The 17,297-nt window shown below is 42.2% G+C and overlaps 1 protein-coding gene across 1 annotated transcript in view; it reads right to left on the bottom strand.

Annotated features, from left to right (window-relative positions):
* Window positions 1-5,098, bottom strand: part of ADAMTS20 (ADAM metallopeptidase with thrombospondin type 1 motif 20) — a 100,773-nt gene extending 95,675 nt beyond the window's left edge. Inside the window, exons 1-2 of the mRNA XM_037390125.1 lie at window positions 4,650-5,098; window positions 3,946-4,292 (exon numbers count right to left, since the gene is read on the bottom strand). Of these exons, the coding sequence (XP_037246022.1) occupies window positions 3,946-4,292; window positions 4,650-4,740 (438 nt within the window). The 5' untranslated portion in view covers window positions 4,741-5,098. The remainder of the gene's footprint in view (window positions 1-3,945; window positions 4,293-4,649) is intronic.
* Window positions 5,099-17,297: the final 12,199 nt, after the last annotated feature.

The raw sequence follows: 17,297 nt of genomic DNA, 5'->3' as shown, positions 1-17,297 counted from the left end.
CTCTATACAACAGAGGCTGTACATCCAAGCAGATGTCCATTTCCTCCTTTCTTACCTTTCCCTCTCTCACAGTAGAGCCACATAAAACACCTTTGGCACTTAGGCATTCTCCCAGCTCACAAAAACTGATTTTAACTATCCTCAGCATCAGTCAATACATTCCTGATCTCCAAGAAAGAACACCAGGCTTCTCAAAGGACTAAACAACCTTTTTATAGCATTCATTCAAGATTATATATTAAAAAAAAAAACCCAACATAAAAAAACCTACAGACAAGGAGCTGCTAAGAATTGAAGGCTCATTCTAGCTATGAATAGTGATAGCTCCCTCTGTAAGACACTTTATTCACTGGTATTTGCTCATATTTGTCAATAAACTTTAAGCCATATGCTGTCAAACGATTCATTTTTCTTCTCCCTCTGATTTTGCTGTCTGGATAACATTTGAGAGGTCTATTTAGTCTACATACATCCGAGGACATTCTCAGAAGATCTTGTTTCCCCTATCTGTAGGAAGCTGCAACTGATTATTGCAGTGAAAGTAAAAAAAAAATAAAATACAGAACTCAGGAAAATAAAGTATGAAATTTCAAAAATTACTCTAAAGATGCATGAAATACGCCTGTATGTGATCAGATGTTCAACTAGGCACCCAGGCCATCACTCCAAATGACCTTCTGCCTTTGACGGCATCCCAAACTTCCCTAATTACACACTCCCTCTTTGCAATTACTACAGACTCCCTGCTGACCTTCTAACCCCTCTTTGCCATTTGCACCCCTGAACTCAGGGCATGCTCTGAAATGCAACAGAACAAAACTGCATACAGGGTGCCAGGAGCCATTAAGCAATGCTCCATGGATACTCAGTTGCACATGCTCTTGGCACACTCAGAAAAAAGCTTAACAGAGAGTGAAAAGGGAAAGCAGAGCTTGAGGATGAGGACAAGCTCAACTTGAGAAAGCGAAAAAGAAAACAAACTTTGGAAGCAGCACTGAAGCTGTGAATGAAGGCAGTGCAGAGCTTGGGAATAGATGCCTGCAGGATAAAGTCAACACAAGTACCTGGTTTATCTTCACATTACTCAGGCAATTTTTAAAATTACATTGTTAAACTTCTGGTACCTTTTTATCTAAGTCCAAGTCCTTTTTTCCTCCCTAGTTTTTACAGCATTGGTCTACAGCAATTGCCTTATATATGCAAAGCTGGAACATAAAATTATTCCTAATAGTACAAAGCAATCTCTTCTATTTTAATTTCCATACACCAAGCTCAAGTTCAGCACTGAGGAAAATGGATCCTACAAAAAAAAAAACAAAACAAAACAACAAAACACCCCGGTATTTTACTCAAACATAATACAGGGCTACTGAGTCACTGCTCTAGTTTTTACCATCTCACTCACAATAGCATCTTACCTCAGAAGCAGTCCCACTTAAATCTCTGTGTGTATTTGTTAAGCATGGTACTGTTCAATAGAAGAGCAATAACTGACTGGCTTACTTTTGCAGGTACATTTGTTGAATGCAAAAAGCTATGAAATTGTAAGAACCCTGAGAAAAAACATCTTTTTACTAACTTTTGAAGGCAGCCCCACCTGAGAGTAGGGAATGCACTCAGGGAGGACAAGGTCTCAGAGGAAAATTCCACCTGGCCTCTGTCTCCCTCCTTTCACATCCATTCTTGTCTCAATGGTAAAAAGTAGTCTCCTCTGGCAGTCACATGAGGAGTGGAACATTTACTTTGTATACATGAGGATGAGGAGGAACATTAGACTGAAGGCTCCAAGTCAGGTCAGAGGGCACTCTGCGCAGATACAGACAACCAGCGAGCTACAACCGCCTCTTCATCCCCACACAATCCCTCCCCTGGGGAACTACAGGCATGTCCCACACAAAGTGTACCACCAGCCATGGCACAGCTTTGCTTCCTCTTCTGAAAACCTTACCAGCTTCATGAGTAAGGGGAAAGCAGCCACAATGTTGGGTATGCTACACTGCCTGCAAAACCATGTCTGCTGGGCAGAAGGTAAAGTGAGCAGCAAGAGAAGGTCCTTAGAGTACTGGGACAGCAAGGCCTCTTTGCTGGTGGCTCAGTAATGCACTCTGGTCAACCAGGCAACAATTGAGGACGTGAAGTCCAGCCAGAAGCTGCAATGAAAGTTCATGAGGCTCATCTAGAAGAGGCAAAGGCTCAGTTTAAAGGCACTTGGGGATTTCTGAGTGGACACATACATGATGCGAACTGTAAGGTACCAGTAAAGTAGACAGAGAAACAAGAGAAGTGAGACATTTGTTACTGAAGAGAGTCTTGTGCTGAAGAGCCTGAGAAATGCTAAATAATAGGTAGCTGAGACAACTTTCGAGTGCAGTAGGTACATGTTTTTCAGAAAAATTATTTTCAGCACATGTGATCCCTTCAAGTAATCAAAAGTAATGGTTTGCAGGGACAGAATTAGAACAGACAACAGAAGTTATGAAAAGAGAAGGTTTTAAAACTTCTCATATTTATTCTTTATAGAGTATGATACTACTGTCAATGCCATGGTTATATAAGCATCTACTAACGCATGAGATCAACCAACCATATTTGTGATTCCTCCTCTTTGCTACTCCCTCTTTAAGTTAGTGCAGCCTATTGGGGTGTTTAGTACAGGTTTGAACTGGGTTTTGGATAATGCAGACAAGAACCAGTGACAGCTGTTTGTAAAGCAAGATATATAGGCAAAACTAACAAATACAGAACTACCGTTTTCAAATGCTTACTCCTCCAGTAATTTCCAAGGAGAAGCCCAAGCCTACAGACCTCAATCCAAAGACAAGGTGGCATATATCCAAGAATAAGCACAAGAGGTGTCTCTCTCAAGTACCAACTATTTCTGATCCTCTTTTCCATCACCTTCTTATAACACACATTACACCTTCCTGCACCCATCCAGTCAACTCCATTCTATTTTCTATATGCTTGTAGAAGAGATTAGAACACAAAGTTGGATTTTTTCAGTTCCTCCAGGCCCCCCCCCCCAAAAAAAAAGAAAAAGTTCTGCATCTTTACTTTCCTGAGTGACTGCAGAAACCATGGAACAACCTCAACTTAAATTTACAGTAATATTTACAAAATCGTATTTTTACAGTGTGCATATCAGAAATACTTGTCTTCAGCATTTCAGTAAACAGTAAACAGAAAATGGTAAAGCACTAGGTATCAGTCTTGTTTCTGGACACAATAAAATATAGCAACACAGTACAACTGTTTTAATAGACAGTGGTGTTATACTACTTCTTCATTATCACTTTGGAAGACATAAGCAATGCTATCAAGGGATAAGTAAAAGATGTATATCAATGGAGTTTTGATTTGTTTGCTCAATTCAATTCTTCAGAAGTGTTTTATAGACACACTCCTATTGAAATTTGGAGGAACCTTCCCACTCATTTTCATATGAAACATGACTAGAGAACATGGCTACACACCTATTAGAACATGACACACCTCTTCAGCATTGCTGAAAGTAGATGAAGAAAGATAGCAACACTAGTTGTTCTCATTGTCTCAAGCACCATTATTCCTCACTCATAACCACACAGTATCTATAAAGCTACACACACATAACTGATGCTGAATAACAGCATCAATTTATCAAAACAATAGCTTACTGTGTTTGAGGCATGTTTTTTCCTCCATTATAACATTCTTGGTGTCAGGAGTTACACCAACCAGTTCTACTGCAGGCCAGCAATGGCTCCTTTGAAAGCAGCATTTGTATATCCCACCAAAAAGTATCATCATGACTGCACACTGCCGATGCCAAGACATTTCATGACCAACTACTTGGAATGATGCCTGAGGATTTCCAGCTCAGCTCTGCAGCAAAGGCATCCCACTATGTTTCTTTCAGTGAGAAGAATATGAATGGAGACAGGAGGCAGTAACCAACATGCTTACCAAGCCACCACAGATGCTGAAGACAGCCATGTGCATCTCCTGTGCATTGACATGCCCACGGTAGAAACAGTGGCGCAAATCAGGGGAGGGCTGCTGCTGCGGGGCCCCTATGTGCACCACAGTGTACTGAGCGGCAACAAAGCCCGCATCAGCACTCAGGTTGAGCTGGAAGACCTGCCCGTACGCGCTGAGCTGGTAATGTGTTCGGAAAGCGGTGGGCTCCAGTGGTGCCTCCAAGCTCCTTTTCCTCCTGCTGAAGTGATGCGCGTGAGGGAAAACTTCTCCAAATTCATTCACTCGGACAGGTGTGACGATTTCATAGGAGGAGAGCTGCTTCACTAAGGTCTCTGCAACAGAAATCAAAAAACTCGGCCTGAAGCAACCGCACAGCGGCGACCTTCGCTCGCACCCGGCACTCGCTGCGCTAGCCAGGGGTGCGGTGACAGGCGGGGACAGCGGGCCTGCCTCCAGCGCGCCCGGCGACACCCCGCTCCGGCCGCTCCGGCCCCACCGCCCGCCGTCCCGCGCGGCTGCCGTGGGGCGCCCCAAGGGCCACCCCCCCCAAACGGCGGCCCCGCTGCCCCCCGTGAGGAAACGCTCCCGCCGCCCTGCCCGCCGCCGCGGCGGCTGCCCCACAGGGCACGGCGTCTGCCGCGGGGCCAGGACCCCCGGTACGGCCGCCGCCTTTGTTGCCGCCTGTTTACCTTGTCCCGGGTGGAAGCGGGCTCCCCGCGACTCGATGAGGAGCGGGCAGAGGAGGCACAGCAGAGCCGCCAGCCACCTCGCCACCCGCATGGCTCGCTCGCGGCGGGCGTGCCCGCAGCGCCCCCGGGCCGCTGCCTCAGCAGCCGCCGGCGGCCGGGGCCGGCCCCGCACCGCGCGGCTCCTCCATGCTCCCCGCGCCCCCCGCTGCTCCGCGCTCCCCTCACACGGCCGCGCCCGCGGGAAGCCGCGCCGCGCCCGCGCTCCCTCTCCTCCCAGCCCCGCGCCTCCGCTGCCCCAGTTCGCTCGCCGCCACCGGGGTGGGCGAGGGCGGCCCTTCCCGGCCCTTCCTCCTCCTCCGCCGCCTGCCGTGCCCAAGCCCGTGCCCCTGCCCCCGCCGCCGGCGGGGAGGCGAGGAGGTGCCCAGCTGCCCTCAGGCGGTGGCCATCCCCCGACCCGCACTTCAAAGCGGGCCCCGGGCGCCGGCCCGCCCCCGGGGCTGGGGCTGCCCAATGGCGCAGGGCAGCCCCGCGCGCGGCCGCCGTGCGGCACCTCCCCCTCGCGCACCGCCCGCCCGCGCCGGGACCTCGGCCGGGGCACGGGGCCCGCTCCCGCCGCCTGCCGCCCCTCGGCCCCCGCAGAGCCCGGGGGCGGTGTCCGCTCGGAGCCAGCCGGGCCTGGGGGAAGCCCGGCGGTACCGAACTCGCCCCGGGAACGGCGGAGGCAGCGCCGTGGGCTCGGGGCGCCCCCTCGGGCTCCGTGTTGCCCGCGCGTACCCACCGCTCACCCCACCCTGCGCCTCGGCGGCGGCGTGAGGGCGGTGCCATCGGCAGCTTCGCGGGGAGCCCGTCTGCCGGCAGAGGCCGACGCCGGGGCGCTGGCAGGCCGGGCTTGTAACGCCGGGGCCCCGCGGGCTTCGATTATTGTGCCTGGGCAAAGCCTTCACAAACCGCCTGTGCCCGCACTCGGGGCCTGCGCCCCTCACATGGAGCCCGGGGGTTACCAAGCCGCACTGCGAAGAGGTTGTCAGGAGGCCCTGCCACGGCAATCCCTGTACAAGTACAATGGTTCCTTTTCAGGAAAAGTAGGCAGCTCTGGAATTTGTTTTGCTGAAATGTAATTTTCAGTTGTTTGGTCCTTCTTATAACTGTGATTAAACCTACGTCTTGGGAGGGGGAGAGCAGGAATCTCGCCTCGAACCAAAAAACCCACAAGTTGGAGAATCCATTTCGTTGATGGCTAATGACTGTCAAAGATAGGTGAATCATTTTCAGCAGCATCCATCTAAACGAAAGTATCTACAGTGCAGATACTTACGGTGAGCTGGGTTTCTGAGCCGGCGCGGGGTCTAGCCAGTACAGGCAGTGAGATCTGCCTGTTCAGCCACCAATGCTCTCCAGAAAATATGCAACGCACACACAACTTGTTTTCAAATATTCCTTTTGTCTCCTCTGTATTAAGTGCTTTGTCTCAATCTTTTCTTGTCTGCTTCAACAAAAAGTGAGTCAGATAAAAGGTTTAAACAGAAATGCTTACAGTGTCTGCAAGTACTGTCTTCAGTGCATTTGTTCATCGGTGCACTGGTGGCCAAGATAGCACAAACAACTTCAGAACTGATAACCAGCTTATTGTATGTCTGGAGGGAACAGAGTGCACAAGTGGAACTGAGGTCATCCAGCCTCTCCCTCTGTTCTTACTGGGGTACCAGAGGAGCCAGTGGCCGCTCTGTCAAAGGCAAAGTGGCCTCAAGGATGGCCTTTCAGCCTGAAGTGCCTTTTACGTCTTCAGGCTGTTTTGTGATCTGACTCACCTGTTACTTTAGGAACCTTTGTCAGGTAAAACAGAGTTGAAGGACGTTTCCTTCTCCTGAAATAAGGGAATGAGCTGATCAAGCTTTGAATGAATGTGAAGAGTACTGGAAGAACCTTCACTGCTAGAGTCAAGTCAGATATCCCCTTTCAGAGTTCAGGATTGTAGAAGGGTTGCCTGGATTGTTCCTAAGTATATTGCTAGCCAGCATAACCTTGAGAACATTGAGTCCTGTTGGAAATACTGAGTTGTCTTCTTGAATAGTCTGAAGATGGCAGCTCTCAGATGCATATGAAACTGTTTGCTCTGTGTGGGTCACTGACAAGGCCAGTCATTACAAGAAACAAATATTTGAAATCTGAAGACTTCTTTCAAAGTGAGAAAACCCAGAAAGCTTATGTCTCCAAATATCTTAAATATCAAAGTAATCCAACACGAAGCAAGAATTCCAATCTATTTCTTTTAAACTGCATACACTGGAGAATACTGATCACGACATGTAAACAAAATTCAGGTTCTGAGCATTGGGTGGTGAGAAAGAGTTGGAGGTGGGTGGAAAGAACTCCATCCTCACCGTCACAAAAGCATGAAGGTACAAGGCTCGTTTCAGTGGCCTGTGATGTCCTGTTGCAGAAAATTAGCACATGGGGTGCTCATATAGTAGTAGAGCACTGTTTAAGGATGAATGCTTTGATTTTGCTGACTCTTGTAAAATGCATGAACAATGGGAAGAAATTAAATTGAGAGGAGCAATTGTTGCACATGGCTGAGACTTCTCCAGCAAATGAGAATTTACCCCTTTTTTGAATCTCAGTCATTGAAACAGTAATCAGAGTGCAGCGTTATCTCCTTCCTTTGTAAATTTAAATGGTTGTCAGTGATGAAGTAAATGTTTCGTTAAGCATAAGCAAATACCCACTAAGATGTGGTTTCACTTGTTTATGATTTGAAAAGTCGTTTTTTCTAAAAATGAAGAGAAGCATTAAGCATCAGGGAAGTCAAAGTTCAGTGTTCCCACTTAAAGCATGAAGCTTACTTGTAGCCCACTTCAAAGGAAATACAAGCAGATGACTCAATTTTTTAACAATTTATGTATGCATTTATAATCTTTTAGAAAAAGCAATATTTACTTCAAAATGTGAATATTTTAAACCCAATAAGATTACTTTTCTTAAATCTCATGTTAATATGGCTAACTTCCCTTGTATTCTCCATTAGAATGGAACACTAGCTCTTCTATAGTAAACATTGAAAGTCCATCTCTGTCTAAAGATTGACTGTTTAGACCAATTTAAAATTGACAATATTTATGTAGATAGCCAATGTTGTTCCAGTAGCTACTGGCAATGCCATGGGACTACTGCTCAAAATCCAGTGCCAAATAAGCCAATTCTTTCAAATTGTTTTTAAAAGTTTTTTCAAATTTTCATCCTAAACAAGAAGCAAACTTCCAAATGTGAATCTGGTGATTCAGACAATGTCAGGTATTCAAATCAAACACCTTTTTATACTTAGCAGCCAGCACGCTGTCAGAAACCACTGAAGCTCTGCAGGTATTAGGCACAAGTCTGATTTTCGAATGCAAGATGGGTTAGCTGTGCAGGAGCAAAGGAAAATAAGAGGGGTTTTTTAGGTAGTATTCATGTTATCTGAATGGCTTTGGGCAATAAGCTGCGGTCATTCAACCTGACCTCTACCCATATGGCATCAGTTTGAATCTTGTGAGGAGCAAATATAACCCTGTATATCAAAGGAAGGAGTGTATTTCTATTATGAAGAAATATGTCAGAAAATTCAGAAAGCATGGAAATAATATGTTTGCTACAACTTTGAGGTAGAAGGGCGGAGACAGGCACGAGGATGAAACAAAGCTGGGAATTATGGAAGCTGTTTAAAGGAGCAGAACTGCAACAATACATAATGAGATATTAAAAATAGAAATTCAAATGAGGGGTTGAGCACTGGAACAAGGACACAGAGAGGCTGTGCAGTCTCCATCCTTGTAGATACTCAAAACTCAACTGGACAAAGAAGCCCTGAGCAACCTGAACTAATTTGAAATTAGCCCAGCTTTGTGCAAGAAGTTGGCCTAGATGACCTCCAGAGGTTCCTTCCAGCCCAGATTATTCTTTGAATCTATGAAACAAAGAGAAAAAGGTTCCTGGAGAAAGCTGAAGAGACCAAAGTCAAAAGGAAGAAGAGAATCATTAGATCTACTAAAAGAACAGAGATGTGGGGAGGGCAGGGGGATGTCAAGAGGAAATAGCCTTAGGCTACAAAGAAACAGAAGAGGAAGAAAGCAGAAGCAACTGAGAATAAAGCAGAAGCAACTGAGAATATCTGGTAAGATTTTTCAAGGCTGGAAGTCACAGACTGCTAAAGCTCCAGCTAAGACAGTGGAATTATGCTGGTTTACATCTCCAAATGCAGTCCTCAGCAATGTAATGTATTCTGACTTCATTAAATCTGCATTGACATTAAAGCTTGCTATTGAACAGTTGCCTTTAAAATGCCTCCTACGCTAGCGAAATAAATCCATCTATTTACACTGTTTATGCTTTTCACTTATCTCTTTCAGCGGATATGTTTGGAATGAAGTATGTTGTGCCAATTACTTTGCAAGTGAATGAAATACAAGGATATTCTGTGCTCACTGAAACCACTTGCCTTCCTCAGGGTTTCATTAGGATTGCATAGACAAACTGAATTGCAATTATGTCATAATTATTGAAATATTTGTAATGTACACTTAACATGCTGCAGTAGATAAGGCTTACCAGATAAAAGAGTAGGATTTGTAAAAATGCACAATGAGTAGTTAATTAATTTCTTTCTTAGGTCCAGTACAACCTACCACAGATTAGCTATTAAATCCTTCAACTTAGTTTTGCCTCCATTTTTTTAAAGTGGTCTTTTGTAAGTGGTTTTGGCTGAAAATCACAAAGTTCAAAATAGTAGCAATGTAAAAGTCAGTTGTTAAAAAAAGGCAAAGCCAATGTTTAAGTAAGTGAAATTGTTATAAAAAGTCAGACATGAACAAATTTTATTTGGAAAAGGAGACTATATGAAGTATATCTTTTACTTCCTTATTATCATAACTTGGCATTTTTCTGTCTTGCAGAATACAATTTAAATCAATCCTTCAGGCTCTTTATTTACTGTTCTTGTCAGGACAACAAACCCTTTGCACAAACCTGCCCACCTTGCAGTCACTTCTCTTATTCATCACCTTGTCTGTTGCTTATCTGGGGAATTCCCAAAGGTTATATTTATACCATATATACACACACACCCACACACACCCACACGCACACACCATAAAACCACCTGACTCCTGGCACCAGGTCAAAAGTGGCTTAAGTCCCTGTTGATCAAGGCTACTGTTGTCTGGAGCAGGTTGGCCTTGCCCAGAGGCTGAGCCTTGCAGCGAGCCTGGCTCCATGCCTATCTCATCTTCCCATCTGCACCCTGCCATGCCTCCTGTGCAAGTCTATCTGCAGTCAACTGCTGAAGCTGGGGCTGTTGGAGGGAGATGGCTGGATGGATCACTGCATCCAGGAGAATTGGTACTCTTGTGTGCGGTGGCAGCTGGGCTGTTCCTGCATGCCCAGCCACTGCCACTGCAGGCATCTTTGGCTTTTTTTGTGAAACTCAGGGCCAGCAGCATCACCCATAAAAACGCTGTCAGAGACTGCCTTTCAGCAAGGACTCTAGGCATGCTCCAAATAACTTAAACCTGACATAGTTCCAATGCTGTTTTGTGCCCTCCTCCACTCTGCTCTGTCCTCTTTTGCCTTACCCCACACCATCCAGCCAGGTCCTCAGCTTCCCTCCAAGAGTGCCTGTCCACCTGCCAGCCCAGCTGCAACTCCAGGGACTGCTTGGGGAGGGGAAGACCTAGCCGTGAAACCCCTGGAGTACATAAGGACAGCATATATGTTGCAATGAAATACAACTGTATTCTTGCTGACATGAGTAAATTAGAGGCTAAATGACATAGGTTCCAAATAAAAGACATTTAAAATAAAATTATCACGGGTCAAGTATGAAGTAAAAAAAGCCAACCCACACTGGATAGCATAGTTCTAAGGTCTTGTCTAGTCTTGAGAACGGGATGGGGAGGTCTGTAAGCATTGGAGTAGTGTATAATGAAGGGTGAAGGTGTGAGGACAGCAGGGATGCTGTGGGAGATACTCTCTGGTGAGCCAGGAAGTTAACCCTCGCATAGTCTCATCCACCCTCACTGCTTGCAGCTGGAGTGGACTGTGTCTTCAACCCATCTGGTCAGTGAGTCAGTGTGTGTGCAGTGTGGATACTGAGGAGACCAGAGCACAGGGGAGCAATTTGGGGTGATCCTGTAGGCGAACTCATGAACCCATGAACCCACAGAATTTAAAGGGAGTGAAATCAATGACATTTTATAGAAACCAGTAGCATTTTGAACCATATTATAAATTGATTCAACAATTTGATATAATAATCTTTCATTCTTAGGCTGATTCAAAAGGTCTTCTGAAAAATACATTTTTTCCTACAGTATGTATACATTTATGCTACTATCTGCTTTCACACTATAATATTTTTTAAACAATGGTAGCTTACTCTGATGTTAATGCCTGCACATTTACTCTTCCCTCAATCAAAGGTAACTGAAAGTTCATTACTTTTATATTATTTAACATTAAGTCTTTTGCCCAGTTTTATTCTGTGAAATATAGGCTTAGAGACTGACGGGTACTGCATACCATACCATGTAATTGGAACTTGCTTCCCTTAGCTTTCATTGAGTTCCTGCATTATTTTCAGTATGAATACTTTTGCAGCATTGTCTATGAAATACTAACTTACTGACAAAATGTATTATTTGCAATCATTTAAATATATGCCAGGCAGTCATAGCTACTAATTTAAGATGCTTATGATTGATTAAAACAATTTATTTGTGTTTTAAGTGAAGACAAGCACTTTGACATCATTACAAATCCCATGGGAAGGAAAGCGAAGAGGCATATGCCAGCTGCAAGGTACTACAGCCAATGTTGTGCACACACCATGGACGTACCCTGGCTCAGTGTCCCAGGACACGAGCTGGAAAACTGCTCTGTGCTTTCTGCTACCCCTGGGGCAGGAATCCTGCTCTGAACTTCACCCCATCTTTGCGCTCCATCAGCACAGTGCACCTGTTGTGTCAGCTGGGGGAATTTCAACTTTCAAGGGGAGGCAAGTGTAGGTCACTGCATACTCTTAGAGAAGAGTGCATAAGAAAAAAGCCCTCTAACCTGGGATGTACAAGTGAGCCCATACAAATCATTCAGAAAAATAAGAATTACTGTACCGTGAAGACAAAGGCATGTGCACACACTCTGCCAAAAAAGCAAACTTTTTTTATTTAAGTCACAAGGACACTGCAGCTGTTGCTTTGGCTTGAGAGAAAGTATTCCTTACAGAGACTTAGGGCCCAATTCATCTCTCATATCAACCCTGTTAGTTATGCCAGGGATAATTTGGCTCACATAGCACTCTCCTAGCTACCAGCCATTTCCAGAGTCCCACTCTGGGTAGTACCCTAAAATTAGTCCACAAGGGAATGTAAATTTAACATTCCAAGACAGAAACAGCAGTCAAAAAATGTGAGCATCAAGTTGTTAATAGCAAGTGAAATTATTAGTAATAGTGCTAACTCAAATCTGTGTTTACCCAGTGGTATCCTGGGCCATTTAGAACTGCTAGCTTCCGTAGGACTTAAGCTCCTCAAAACCAGAAATTTGTATTAAAGTATATGTCCATATGAGTGAGCTGCACAATGACTACAAGGATCCAGAAGAATCTGAACTTCATTCACTGTTCTAGGTGTGGCTCTATAGCATGATAAAAAAGATTACTTAGAGCACAACAATAGCATCATGAGACATCCTTATATCACAGTGTTGTGTTTCAGAGGAGGTGTGAACTTGTTTTGCACTAATTTTACTGTCCTGATTTATAGTCATATGATACAAATGCAGACGAACATCACAAATACACGGATCTTTGTAGTATCTATGTAGGCAATTATGTAGATCTATGTAGGCAAGATATTCTCACTTATTGTTAGAATACCATTCATGTATTAGAATTCATAACTGTGACTACACAATTGCTGAAGACAAAAGGAGAGTGAAATAGTGTATAGCGTTAACAGGCTATTCCTGGGGAGAGTATATGCTTCATGTCTTGCAAGAAACTTCTAGGAAAAGAGTTGTCAGCTTCCTGCCAGCTGATAAGTCACTGAATTAGCACACCAGAAGCTAACATCTTGATTCTCCTTTTTTCAAACACATGATTTTTTAATCTTCCTTCATACACTACTTTTCCCAGCTGGGACACTCACAAGAAAAATACCAAACTGACCACCAAGACAAAGGATGGATGAAGGTTTCCATGGCAAAGCAATACAAAACTGTATGTACAGAACTATGTTTATTGTACCAGGCCTATATAAGCTCAACTTTCAAAGTTATGGGCGGAGGAACCCTGAACTTTTGGGTTTTAGTGTTTTGTTCTTTGATAAGTCATATATAATTTTGATATTTTTTTATCTAGCTTACATAATTCTAAGTAACTTAACAACATTAATTCATTCCAGCTATATTTTCAACCTCTTTTGGAATCCATTATTCTGTAAGGCTTGGAAATGTTCTATCTCCATCTTTACTAAATCTGAAAGATTATTTTCTGAAAGCTCGATTGTAGATGCTGACTTTGCAGAAAGTAGTGATGCCCTAACTGATTTTTTGATTGATTACATCTTCAAGGAAAATACAGAGGAATTGTTATTATGATAAATAAATCCAAATTCAGTAGATTATTTTGGCTGCATTAATTGTAGATTTACAAAACTAATGAAGGAGCAGCCAGCAGTTACAGAATACATCAAGAGGAAACCCCATGTTTAATCCTATTTCTTCCAAAGAAGACTTGACCTTGTGTTTCCATTAGCTGTTCAGTAAAGTAAGCTGGGCATGCTTGTAACCCATTTTCTTGATGATGTTCCACTATATATTACATACTTTCCATTTCCCTAGTGGAAAATCCGTTACAGTATAGCAGTTAGATCAGCTTTCTGTTGCATGGTTTCATATCTCATTAAGGCAGCAACAGAAAATAAACTCAAGGATCCTGCATCATTCTTGTTGAGGTCTTTAAGTCACGGTTACTGGGCAGAACTTCTTTCATTATCGCTGGAGTCATTTGCATGACTTTTGGCAGCTTGAAAGAAATGGCATCAGGGCGGAAGTTTTTCCAGTTTTTTCTTCTACATTCTCTGGTCAAGAATATTGGGGAAAAATATTTAAATTAGGTATGAACAAAGGAACTAAAATAAAAAATTGGTTCAGCCACTGAACAAAAAGAATAATTTTATATAGTGCCAAGCAGGACCCAAAATATAGGCCTTGAATATTTATGGTCCTGAACAGATTTAAAAATTAGTCTGCTGAATGGACTGGTCACCAAGTGTACTAAATTTGCAAGTTGTGGGAGTTTGGTATAGTACAAGGATACTGATTTAAGAAAAGCTTACAATATTTTCCTGAGATGCCTCTGTTCTACTTCATGTAAGGCTTATAAAGTCACTTCCAGCAAGCAAGAGGTACAAACCCAAGCCACTTGGCTGAAACCAGTATTAGACAGAGTGTTTCTGCTTTCTGTAACCTGGAACACAAACTTTAACTTCACTAGCAAAATCCAAATAACTGTTACTAATGATCCTAAGACTTCCCTACCAAGCAAAGGGTGTTGTGTTGTAGATCCTGTTTGCTAAGCCCTGAAGCAAAATCATCAGGCCATTTGATTTAAGACCTTGGAGAGTCACAAAATGAACAATGTTTGAGTAATAGTACTTTGAATAAAAATACTTTGAATAAAAATACTTTGAATTTGAGCCAACAAGACAATTTAATTCCCTCTTTTCTTCCTAAGACTAGTTTGCTCTTCTTTTAAACATTTCTATTTCTAAAACCAGAGAAATATTAAGCTTCTGTATTCAATAATACATTTGTTACTAAAGAATGAGAAACCCTTAGTTCCACTGTAATTTAAACATTAGTCTCCCACACATGCATAACGATAAGCCCTTTCATTACACTTTGAGACAATAACGAGCACTTTTATTCAATACTTAATAAAATGATAAGACTGTTCCCTACTCACAGAATTAGCTAGAGGCCTGAAAAGGACTTCAGTGGCATGCAGTCCTCTTATGGGGAAATGTACTTCTCTCACATGCATACTTCCTCCTGAAAACTACTGCTACAAAGCGTGGGACTACAGATAAGTGTATCTACGGAGTTACCTGGAAATTAGCCATTCTTTAGGACTGGCCACATCAAATCAGTGCGCACAGGGAGAAATTACATGTGGGTCTGTCATGTTTGCATTCCTGTGAAACTGTTCAGGCAAAAAAAGTAGTTACAGTAATTTCTGAATTCCTGTTGCTGTTTCTAGAAGACATGCACAGTCTACATTCTAATTTATACATAATGAGATTTTATTATTACAGGTATTATGCCATGGCTTGGCATCTTATTACCAATGACCCCGCTGCAAAACAAGTACAAATTGAGTAAAAAATTTGAAGAACTACAGTAAATTCAGTATTTGGATTTGCTAAGGAACCAAACCAAACCTCAGACAGGAAAACACTATTCTTAAAATGTGAGTCATCAGATTCTGAATTCTTTAGTTCATAATTGCAGCATTTTGAACTAGTTAAAATTACCAGAATATTCCCAGGGAACCCCATAGATTAAAATGCAGGTTACAGAAACAGTTACAATCTTGTCGGCAGTATGTAAAAAACATCAGCTGAATTCCAGCTCTGTTCCATACAGCAGGTGGTAGAAGGAAATAATCTGATTCAGTGATCCCAAGTTAGCAGGTGGTGGCATCAGTCAGGCTTTTCATAAAAAGCAAATCAGTCTCATCAGAAAGATTAATATTAAACAGAGAAAAACACTATTCCTCCTTAAGATGCATTTTAATGAGTCATTTGACAAATAATTTAACTGGTTATGGTGACTAAAATATATATTAATCTTAATTCATCTTTTTCATAAAGTTAATTCACTAAGCCTATCTGTGTTGTTTGCTTACTTTCCTTAGAGGTGTTTTTTTTAAAAAAATACTTGGTAATTTGCTCCTTAAAATGAGTGTAAAGTTATTGTCAAATGTCCATTACCCACTGACTTAGTGGATCAGTGTGTGCACACTGTCTGTGCCTGCCATCTTCTCTGCTTTCAGACTGCCATGAATGACCATGCTGGTCACTCTCCTCTTCCTACATGCATTGCTCTCCAGGAATTGCAATAAGAAAATGTCACTTTAAAATATGCAATCATATTTATTTGATGAAGTAATGTCATGTGCTCTGTTATTGCCTTTTCTAAACAATATTTTCATTTACAGTGATTATGATTTTTTTTTCTCCTTTCTTGGAGTTTATTCAGTAAGACACATATTCAGTACATATTCCTACAAAGAAACAGATTTTTAAAATGCAGTAGATATACCTGTAACATTTCTTTATGTATCATGCATAAAATATGTAACTTTGTTTTCAATAATGAAGTTCCTTTAAACTTCTGTTTCTAAAGGATTTTGCTAATAACTGTAACAAATATACACACACACATTGTTGTCACAGATGACTCAAGGCTGTACACTATATTTGGTATTTAGATGGGTTTTTTTTACTCATAAATTGTGTCCATTAGATACAGTTTCTGATTTTGCAACATTTTGCATCCAATTTTGTGAAAAGCATGCTGGGGAGAATTATGTTCTCTAGTTGCTAAAAGATAATTTTTGACAATACATGGAAACTTTGCTTTCAGATTTTAGCAGTCTGCTTGGACACACATAGCTTGCATTAGTGAATGCCCTAACAATATGCTCTTGTCTGCACTCAGTAATACATTATATCATACTTCAGACATAGTAAAAGACTCACTCAGAAATATGGCAAGGACATTAACTATCTGGCAGTGGAAATTAACCCGTGTTGCTTGCATAATACTACTATTATTTCTGTATCTTATTCCTTTTTGTAAAATAATTATCTCCTTCCACATTTAGAGAAATCCCAGGGCTAAACTTTTCTGTGAATTGCACTGTGTGTGCCTAGTGAACTCCACCAGCTTTGTCTGGTATCTCTTCGTTCTCATTTACAGGCAGACACGTAATACGTTGCAGAGGAATACTTAAATATAATTATCTGTAACTTTACTACAGTGTCTTCAAGATGAAAACTATTAGCTGCAAAGACTGATTGTGACAGACTGTTAGACAATCAGAAATCTACCTTACTCGGGTCATTCCTTCAAATACATGATAAAATAGCTAGAACTTGATCTCTTTAACTGTAGGAAAAAGTCTACAGGGCAGCAGAAACATTCCTTGCTTGATGTACTAAATCGGAATATGTTAGGAAGACCTCTTAGTAATTAACAATAAGAACTCTTCATCACACGTATAGAAGATAGTCCTATCAGTATAGTATTCTGGATCATGTTGCTTCAGCTTTGCTCAACTTATTCGCTCCAGTTTTCCATTTTCTGTTATAAAATCTTCCAGTTTCTGAAAACACTTGCAAGTTACATTCACCACACACAGTGTATCCACTTTTGTATCATAATGTTTTTAGGTTTGTTTAATGCACCAAAGTATAAAATAAAAAGCAAAACTTTTATGAAAAAAGCTAAACTATGTTAGATTTCTTTTTTAAACTAGAGTATCTGCTAGGTAGCATTATTGTGTTAAACTCCCTGGACTTCATTTTATATATTTTTGCTCTAAGTGGATGT

The sequence above is a fragment of the Falco rusticolus genome, chromosome 5 (genome assembly GCF_015220075.1).
Source record: "Falco rusticolus isolate bFalRus1 chromosome 5, bFalRus1.pri, whole genome shotgun sequence".
Taxonomy (NCBI): domain Eukaryota; kingdom Metazoa; phylum Chordata; class Aves; order Falconiformes; family Falconidae; genus Falco; species Falco rusticolus.
This window is presented reverse-complemented; position numbering and strand designations above follow the sequence as displayed.